A 10,357-nucleotide genomic window follows, 5' to 3' on the forward strand; every position below is an offset into this window, starting at 1 on the left:
AATCCATGGCTCCACAGCCCAGCTCTCTAAATATAATTCATGGCTCCACAGCCCAGCTGTCTGAGTATAATCCATGGTTCTGCAGCCCTGCTGTCTGAGTATAATCCATGGTTCTGCAGCCCTGCTGTCTGAGTATAATCCATGGTTCTGCAGCCCTGCTGTCTGAGTATAATCCATGGTTCTGCAGCCCTGCTGTCTGAGTATAATCCATGGTTCTGCAGCCCTGCTGTCTGAGTATAATCCATGGTTCTGCAGCCCTGCTGTCTGAGTATAATCCATGGTTCTGCAGCCCTGCTGTTTTAGTATAATCCATGGTTCTGCAGCCCTGCTGTCTGAGTATAATCCATGGTTCTACAGCCCTGCTGTCTGAGTGTAATCCATGGTTCTACAGCCCTGCTGTCTGAGTGTAATCCATGGCTCCACAACCCAACTCTCTAAATATAATCCATGGTTCTACAGCCCTGCTGTCTGAGTGTAATCCATGGTTCTACAGCCCTGCTGTCTGAGTGTAATCCATGGCTCCACAACCCAACTCTCTAAATATAATCCATGGCTCCATAGCTCCACTGTCCCTTTATGACTAATGAGGACTTTATAATTCCCTCCTCATTCCCCCCCTGCTAATGTTTGGTGGTTATATCTGTTTAAGGTGGCTTACTGTGAGTCAGGTGTCCTTGTTTTTCTGCATTCCTAGCTGTGATGAAGTAATGCAACACCTTGTAATTTCAGCTGTTCATTTTTTTTGCAAATGATGCACATTCAATATCACTGTCACATACGTAATAGTTCAATGTCCTGGCAGTTAGATATATCAGTGCGTCCAGATGACATCATCCAGGTTGGTTGAAGGAGACCGGCTTTAATCAAATGTATCAAATTCAGGCCATTGGCCTACATTGTTGTGATACAGTAAGTACATGGCTAAGTAGAACCCTGTATTAATATGCCTTTATAAACTGGGTGGTTCGAGCCCTGAATGCTGATTTGGCTGACAGCAGGTGGTATATCACGGGTATGACACAAAATTATTTTTACTTCTGTAATTGCATTGGTAACCAGTTTATAATAGCAATAAGGCACCTCGGGGGTTTGTGGTGTATGGCCACTCCACTTTGCGTCGTGCATAATAACAGCCCTTAGCCGTGGTATATTGGCCATATATACCACACCCCCTTGGGCCTTATTGCTTAATTATATCATGAGCTTAGCTCTTTCTCTCAACATGGCCTTCCTCCGACAGCCATAATCAACAGTAACAACCACTATGCACTCTTGTTAGATGCTTTATTGCGCTACTAAATTAACTACTGTACTGCCTGGCTGCCCTAGCACTGATTCCCATGTCAGTCGACAGGGGCTATTTTATTCTGCAAGTCTCATCTACACCCTACACTTAAACCCACACACTATACTTCTAACACGCATTGGTTGTCATGGGCTTGTATCTGTGTCTGCTCACCAAGCTAAAGAACCATTGGTTTCCCATTGAGGGCTTGTATTTGTTTTTTGAATGTGTTAAAGCATGCTGAAAACTAGCTAACCTGTTTTTCTCCCTCATTTTCCTCTACTCACTTCCCACTGCACAATCACACAGGGTCAGTGTTTTGCATGTCTCCTGCTACCGGCGTTGGTAGGTCCCTTGTTTCTTTTTTCTGATATCACCACTAATGAATGGAGAATATGGATGGAATGGTTCTCTCTGTTGGTTTAAAATACTTTCCTGTTATTTCAATATTCTCTTGGATAAATATTCTCTGGGTCAGGGGGTAAGGTTGTTTTTATATACGTTAGGAACCAGTACATTTTTAAATCACCTGTGGGAAAGTGTATTTTTATAACACATTTCAGCATACATTTTTTTTCTCTGTTAGTCATGTCTTTGTCAAAGCTCTGGCTTTTATTTTATACTCTTCGCCATCACTGATTGGCCTACTTTTTTTTTCTTATGATTATTTAGTTTATTTTGTTTTGTGTCTGTTGTTCTCTGCAGTGATAATCATTCCGTTGTAGATAATACAAGTATTGAAAATAGGTGACATCAGTTACAAGCGCTGCTTGTTGATATTTCTAGTTCTTTACTGCTCTGTGGATTAGGATCAGTTTTATCAGTTTCCCAGAGATTTTATTGGACATGTCTTGGTCTTTCCATATCAAATTGCTTTCCTCTTGTTTTAAAATGGAACCTATTACTAACATAGCAGTGAAGATACCATCCTAATGATGATATATGATAAGCAAAACATAATTTTTCCATGTCCTAATTGGAAGCGTTTAGTTTCATATTGTCTTCTCTGGGAATCGGACAACTATCTGACACATTTCCTGAAATGTTACTTGAAGCAGCTTTCCTCCATTATTTCTCCCATGCTTTGCACTGTGACTGCATAACCCTTTGCACTGTGATTGTATAACCCTTTGCACTGTGATTGTATAACCATTTGCACTGTGATTGCATAACCCTTTGCACTGTGACTGCATAACCCTTTTGCACTGTGACTGCATAACCCTTTGCACTGTGACTGCATGACCCTTTGCACTGTGATTGCATGACCCTTTGCACTGTGATTGCATGCCATCTGCTGGTCTAACCTAGGGATCCTGAGTGGCGCAGCGGTCTAAAGCACTGCATCGCAGTGCTAGAGGCGTCACTACAGACCCGGGTTTGATCCCGGGCTGTATCACAACTGGCCCTGATCGGGAGTCCCAGAGGGCGGCGCACAATTGGCCCAGCGTCGTCCGGGTTAGGGGAGGGTTTGGCCGGGGTAGGCCGTCATTGTAAATAAGAATTTGTTCTTAACTGACTTGCCTAGTTAAATAAAATAAATATACAAAAAAATTATTAAATAAAGGTTCCATTAAAATAAAAACCTAATGATGGCTTGCTGCTGATGTTGTTGTACTGTATTCACCATGCGAAGAAGAAATAGACTAAATGTTGCTATGGTTACCATAATGCTCCAGCTACCTGTTCATTGCTTCCATGGTTCCCTTCCTGAAAAAGTACCCATGATGTACAGTGCTACGCCTGCTACTGTCTCTGCAGCAACTACTCCTGCCACAAGTGTTCCCTACGCAGCAACAGCACCAGCCAATCAGGTTTGCTCCTTTTTTTAAAGCTTTCTTTCATGAATCCCTGAGCTCTGAATAAGTGCTGGTCATGACATCATCAAGGCTCTCCTGCCTGCTGCCTTGCTTAATTAGCAAGCTTGACTAGAATTATTATACATGCTGTATTAAATATAGTAATGACAGAAAGCACTTAGAGAGCTCTCATCTGCAAATCGTAGTTTGTTGTGCTTTGCAGAACTTCCTTAATAGTTTTTTAAATTTAGTGACAATTTCTTTTTATTTAATTCAGGTGTTACTATAATTCTGTCTAGTCAGAGAAAAAAAATAAGCTATAGATAAGCCTATGGGTTGAACCAGCCTAAATTAGCCCCTCCGACTAAAGAGACCAATTGAATCAATTAAAGCTTAGAATTTGCTGTTATTATCACAAGAAGGACTTAAGTGTGTGGTGTGTGTGTGGTGTGTGTGTGTGTGTGTGTGTGTGTGTGTGTGTGTGTGTGTGTGTTTGAGGGCTGGGCGTTATGGACAAAATATCAGATCACTGTATTTAAAAAAAAAAGTTGGACTGTATTTGATGGTAATTTTATGTTTTTGAATAATAAAAGTTGTTAAATTGCTTCATGAATAGTGCATGACCCTATGGTGGCAACACATACATTCTTAAGTGATTTGAATGGGTTTTCCGCCATTCTGATTGTTTGATACAGTTCAATTCAACTTCAATCAAAAACAAATGTTGACATTTTCATGAATTTCTGCATTTCATTTGAGAACACATTTCCACACAATGGGCTGGACGATATGGGCAAACAATTTAGGCCTTATTTTTAACCAAATGTTGCAATTGCGATTTTACTTGTGATTTAGAGCAAAACATTTGGATGAACTGTTGAAATCATGGAAATAGAATGATTATTCTAATTCTGTAGTTAGAATATAATAGTGGGCACTTTGAATACAGTGTTCTTTGACATGACAATTAATTAAAATGCCAGGGAGGAGTTATTGTTACAGGGTAGGAACCAACGTGTTGGTCAGTGTTTCCTAGGGGACCCTATAATATCTGGTTACATATTGAATGCATTATCTTAGCTACTTCATGTTGCGAACATATTCATGCTTCCTCTATGATTTAGAAGATACTGTTGCACAAACAACATGCTGATTTAGGTGTACACCATCACCGGTATTATCAGGCTAACAAGATTTAGGCCCAACTTGCTAAGAAAAGACAAACTAGTTGTTTGAAGATGTAAGAAACACAAACTAATAGTGTAGTTATAGAATGTTAGGGGATTTATATTAAGAAGCAAAGTGAAAACAGCCTTGATGTGGTTTAGTGGATGCTATACCCACTTATTTTACAGTGGGCATTGTGTATACGGCAGGGTAGCCTAGTGGTTAGAGCGTTGGATTAGTAACCAAAAGGTTGCAAGTTCATATCCCGAGCTGTCGTTCTTCCCCTGAACAGGCAGTTAACCCACTGTTCCTAGGCTGTCATTGAAAATAAGAATTTGTTCTTAACTGACTTGCCTGGTTAAATAAAGGTAAAATAAATAAAAAATACTCACTTCTTTATCTCCACTGATATGTATCAAAGTAGTGTAGTGGAGGTATATGATGTATAAATACATTTTGCAAACTCCATCTCATGTGCTAGAGAAACACTGCTAATCAAATAGTAGTGCTAGGTGCCTGCACACTTCAATTAAAGGGGAACTACTCTCAGCAATCAACATTTCTTCGATTTTTTTTTTTCTTTTTTTTTTTCTCCCAGACCCCAAAAGTGGTTTCCTGATGTGGTTTAAGCATTGTATGGACTTAGAATATACCATTTTGTTGTTTAAAAAAATAAATAGAAAAAATAAAAAGGTCTGACTTTGAGAACCAAAATCTGAAAAAATTGGGTAAAAATCTGAACCTGTGAATTTCTGACTCTGACAGTTTATCTGTTTCAATAGTAGACCTACTATTATCCGACTGAACAGTACAGCTTGGGTTAGCCTGAATGTGAAAGACCAATATGGGCTTCATCATTTTAGATCATTCAGAGTGTATGTCACTGCTTCTCATAGAAGGTTTCACACAGTGTGCCTTTCCTTTGTCCGAACGGGTCGTTCGGCAAAAATTGTGGCAAAATTAGAGTAATACCCACTTCTCAATGCACCGCTACTCCACTGGTTGTCATCAACATGGTTGCATGTGTTGCATTGACCATGCAGACTGAACGCAAGTGTCTCGTGGTCGAGGAACAACAAATGCGCTCCATGAGTACCAGGCGCCGGGGGCTAGGTCTGTGTGGAAAGTGGTACGGAGAGAGATGACTCAAGTAGCGACGTAAACTATAAAAATGGACGTTACACACAGCATATCACATTTAACAAACCAAACATTCAAATACCGTTACAGAAGGTAAAGTAAAAAATAAATAAAAAACGGTCCTGCATCAATACCGATATATATATATATAGTACAATACGGTATACCGCTCAGCCCTAGTGTGTGTGTGTGTGACAGGGCTGTCACATGTGCCTGTGACTTTCCTGTGTTGTCTCTTTTAGACACTTCCTCTTGAGGGGGTCAGTTCAGATTCTGGGAGAACATTAAAACAAACCACCACACTTGTCCTGAAGCTTATTCTGCTGGATGTTTTGGTATTTTATTTCACCCAGGTTGTTAACATGGAATATACACTGAGTGTATAAAACATTAGGAACACCTGCTCTTTCCGTGACGTAGCCTGACCACGTGAATCCAGGTGAAAGCTACGATCCTTTATTGATGTCACTTGTTAAATCAACTTCAATCTGTGTAGATGAAGGGGGAGGAGACAGGTTAAAGAAGGATTATAAAGCCTTGAGACATGGATTGTGTATGTGTGCTATTCCAATATTAGCAAGGTGTTCCTAATGTTTGGTGTACTCACTCAGTTAATGTGTGTGTCTCCCGAGTGGCTCAGCGGTCTAAGGCACTGCATCTCAATGCAAGAGGCGTCACTGCAGTCCCTGGTTTGGCTGTATCACATCCGGCTGTGATTGGGAGTCCCATAGGGCGGCGCACAATTGGGCCAGAGTCATCCGGGTTTGGCCGGGGTAGGCCGTCATTGTAAATAAGAGTTTTGTTCTTTAACTGACTTGCCTGGTTAAATAAAATAAATATTACAAAAAATCTCTAGCTAGGCTATTTAAAAATAAAAATAAACTTTCTCTGATTTCAATTAGTTTTTGTTGAGATTTGCAACATTTTTAGTTTGCGCTGTTGTCGATTTTGTTCATTTTTATTTTCAATGTTATTACAATAACCTGGGTATGTAGACTACTGCCTCAGCTCTGAATCTGATCTGAAAGATGTCTCAACTCAACAGAATTATGTTTGTTTTACATGCAGGATTTAAATGTATATCTTACCCATGGTTTTCTTTGTTTCGTCAGCATTGTTTGATTATACTGGTCACAGTTTTTTGCTACTGTTCTACTTCTGCAGATAAGAACCCTTTTTTTCTTTCATCATTTCCTACCATGAATCTTGTATAGAGCTGCATCAGTACTGTTTTTGTCTTCCAAAAAACTCACTGGCACTGTTACTTGGGCCTAAGGGCAATCAGTCATGTTGATTGTGAATGCCACCAATTGAGTAACATGATGTCTCAATCTCTGCTCCTCCAAACAGATCATCCTCAAGTAACTAACAGGAAAGGAACAGAGTGTCAAGACGCTGCCCTTAGAGGTCCCAAACAGCCCGTCTGTAAATACTACATTTGCTCCACAAGAGAACTACAGCAACCTGCATGCTGAGAAGAAGATTAGAGGCAATGTATAACATTGAGCTATGGTAAAAAATATATATATATATGATATACCAGTGTTGCTAGGACTACTACCATTACTGATAAGTAAATGTATGATTTTATTATATGTATACACACGATTGGGGATTCTGAAAATGTAATTGTAAAGGTATTCAACAATTACTTTTATGACCTTTTTAATGTTTTGCTAAAACTACACAACTCACCCAAATCAAACTTTTACATTTTTTTTTTTTGCAGAATTGATTGTGCATCTGAAGTGTTTGATTCCTTTTATTTAAAACAGACCATTGAAAAGCTCTCTTGTTTTTACCCCATATACAAATGTACACTTGGCCTGTGCATCAGGCTGGAAGGAGTGCTCTCCTTGTTCTTGTAAAGGATGAATGTGATGGAGGATGGATAGTCTGTTGTTCTCTGAGTATAGGATCACTGCTCCCCCTCCCGGTGTGCCTTGGTCCCTTTATGACGAAGAAATAAGACATGATAATAGCAGAACATTTCATTCTTCTACCTTATGGTGGCCAAATGGCAGTGATATAATCAGCCACTAATTCCAGAATTGATCATGAATCTAGCGATCACTGGTTCCATGTGTCTGTTTGCGTTGCACTGTTTGCGTTTATGTCTATTGGGCCTTGAGTATTTTAGCATTCATCCAAGAAATACCAGATGTGCCAATGACCTAGCAGAGTGATTGGTGGGCTGAAAATAAGCCACCTTAGAGGATTTGAAAGTCTGAGTAAGAGTTTGGTGAGCTATTAGACATTTAAAGGGTTAGGTGGCTATACTCCGAGGCCACCGACATTAAATGGGGAACAGAATGATAAGACTTCAAAAGAAAGGTACAGTACATGTGGTGATCTTTGTTAAAAATTCTGACTTAAACATGACGGGAGGTCCCTTGTTAATCCGGTCTTATTTTAACTGTAGAAGTGCCTAAAGTAATGTGTGTGTATATAACATGCATCTTCAAAAAGGCTGTGTGAAAAAAAAAAAAATCCAAATTAAATAGAAAACCCTCACAATTTCTCAAAACACTCCACACTCTCACAATAATCATTTCTGGAAGAAAATGAACACCTTTTTTTGTGTGTGTGATGTGAATTCAGTGCATTGGTACTCTTTGTACAGCGGGTTAGTTTTTACTGCTTTAACTTTTCATTGATCATTGACTTTTTTAATTTAAAAAATAAAAATAATAATTAAATGTTAATATCGCACAGATCTGAACATGACTGCTTTGGCATGATGTTCAGTGAGGGTTCATTATGTAACATGGTTTAGCTTCATTCTTAATGAGTTGAACGTTTTTTTTTTTTTTTTAATCTCTAAAAAAGTGATTGGAGGTTAGAAAACCAGATATGTATCGTAATTCTATGTTGCTAACTCATTCTTCTCTTTATACAGCTGTCTTTATCATATCCTCACGTTTACTGCATTGATATCATAGTCTAACATCTTTCAAGCAGAATGTATCACAATACATGTTTTAGTGGTAGGACGTGGTCACATTACAAATGTAATGAAACTCGTGTAACTCTACATATGTTATTGTCGAAGCTTCATTGTATGTACAAACTGGTCTATAAAACTAGCACTTACAAACAGAAGACAGATTTATCCACCAGTGCAAAGTCTATACATGTTATTTACAGTAGGGTATAAAAGACTAATGGAGCCAGTTATTTACAGAAGGATATAAAAGATGAAAATAAAGTTTAAAAAATATTGAACTATTTACAATTTATCTACACGTACCATTATTTTACCTTTTTGCTCAAACTTGTATGTTTTATTTGCTCTTGAAATAACAGTTTAAAAAATTCACACAGGTGCAAACTCGAAATGTTACCCAGTCTTTCATTCTCCCCTTTTCATTTTGTGTGTGAGTGAAATCTGTCTGTAAACATTAAAAAAAAAAAAAAAAAATCTCAACAGTATCAAGGAGATTTTTTTTCCATGATGTTTGATCAATTCAGACAATCAACAGTGAGACTCCTTCACTCATGTCCTCACCATCTTTGTCTTTTTCCATCACTTTTTTTATTTAACATTTTCAGAAAAGTTCATTTTTATGTAACGTTTGATGGAAATAAATGGAATATACTTAGTTTTTATTTGTTTAACATTAGTTATTGAACAATGTTGTATTCTATTTTAAAATGAATGTAATTTATTAAGCTGAGCTTTGCTCTGCTGGTGGTTCCTCAAAGGACCTGTCCTGTCACGTTAGCCTATGAAAAACCATCTGTGATCAGGGATGGAATGTTGGAGCTACCAATGGTAAGCTTCCACATCTCGTCCTCGTCACTGCCTTGTCACTTATACAGGACAACACACTGCAGTACAAGCAAGGTTGTAGAATTGCTTTTATTATGTATAAAAACAGTTTATTGTATAGGTTACAGTCTACCAAAAAAAATTAACATTTATGTTAATGTGCTTTTCATTGTAGTACAGTATAATTTCATAACTATATTAAGTTTTCTCCTAAAGTTGCAATTACGGAAGCTCTGTATTTTTGGAAATTATGTAATTGTTACGCTTTTCTAGAGCACTGCAACACACTAGATTGTATTGCCGGAATCTGAACATTTCCTATGTTATGGCAAAAAACAATATTTTCACTATCATGTTGCCTTGGTGTCACAAAATATTCATTTAGCATTTGACAGCCAACCCATGGCATTTACATACATACCCATTAATACATGCTCTAATCTTTCTATTCCACCAGATAAAACGTGTCCCTGGACTCATACAGACAAATGAAAACAAAAGTGCTTTGAGTTAAACATATAGTCTTGGGTATGGCTAATGTGGCAGTGATTCTCCTAAATTATGTCAAATGTTGACTTAAGGCGTCTTTCACAAGAAACAATGTTTCTATGGAAATGTTTATTTCAGTGTTTAATTTCAACTTGATTTTTGCTAAATGTTTTGAATGTTGTTATAGCTAGTTAAATCTGCACCTGAAAGTCAGTCGAGATTTTAGATCACCCAATCAAAAGAGTTGGACAGTCAGAATGTGTTCATTTTTACTGACCCAATAGTAACAGGATTCCTTAGCACTTTGTGAACAGTTGGTAAACTGATCTGAGCAGACTAGCTTATTAGTGATCTTTGCCTTGCCTTTTGATGTATTGTTCTTAAGTTGTTATGTGTTAGGACTCATGAAATATAAGGATTGTAATTAGTCTATTGCAATTTGTGAAATATGCTGTTTTAATTCTCACTACAGTACATTTTCATTTTGAGGTCAAAATGGTAGATTGTAAAGAGTGCAGTCAAATATTTCACTGAGAAAAGCTTGATGATGAGAAAACTGACAGGTGCCATTCTAAATGGTGCTGCTACAGTTACTGCAGGGTTATGTTTAAACTGCTGTGCTGGTTCACATATGGTTCCATCTGTAGTGCCGTACTCTAGAACAGAGGGGACACACCCTTACTAATTTTGAATCTGTTCATGTGGCAA

The 10,357-nt window shown here is 38.1% G+C and overlaps 1 protein-coding gene across 15 annotated transcripts in view; it reads left to right on the top strand.

The window, feature by feature from the left end:
* Positions 1-8,811, top strand: part of LOC112252016 (muscleblind-like protein 2a) — a 43,752-nt gene extending 34,941 nt beyond the window's left edge. For 8 of the 15 annotated variants that reach the window (XM_042306703.1, XM_024422883.2, XM_024422888.2 and 5 more), the window contains 3 exons: positions 1,595-1,630; positions 3,002-3,096; positions 6,739-8,811. In XM_042306703.1, coding sequence (XP_042162637.1) covers positions 1,595-1,630; positions 3,002-3,096; positions 6,739-6,753 — 146 coding nt within the window. In that variant the 3' untranslated portion in view covers positions 6,754-8,811. The remainder of the gene's footprint in view (positions 1-1,594; positions 1,631-3,001; positions 3,097-6,738) is intronic. The other 7 variants (XM_024422893.2, XM_024422890.2, XM_024422897.2 and 4 more) reach the window with 2 other exon arrangements.
* Positions 8,812-10,357: the final 1,546 nt, after the last annotated feature.

This window comes from Oncorhynchus tshawytscha, linkage group LG26 (genome assembly GCF_018296145.1).
Source record: "Oncorhynchus tshawytscha isolate Ot180627B linkage group LG26, Otsh_v2.0, whole genome shotgun sequence".
NCBI classification, from domain to species: Eukaryota; Metazoa; Chordata; class Actinopteri; order Salmoniformes; family Salmonidae; genus Oncorhynchus; species Oncorhynchus tshawytscha.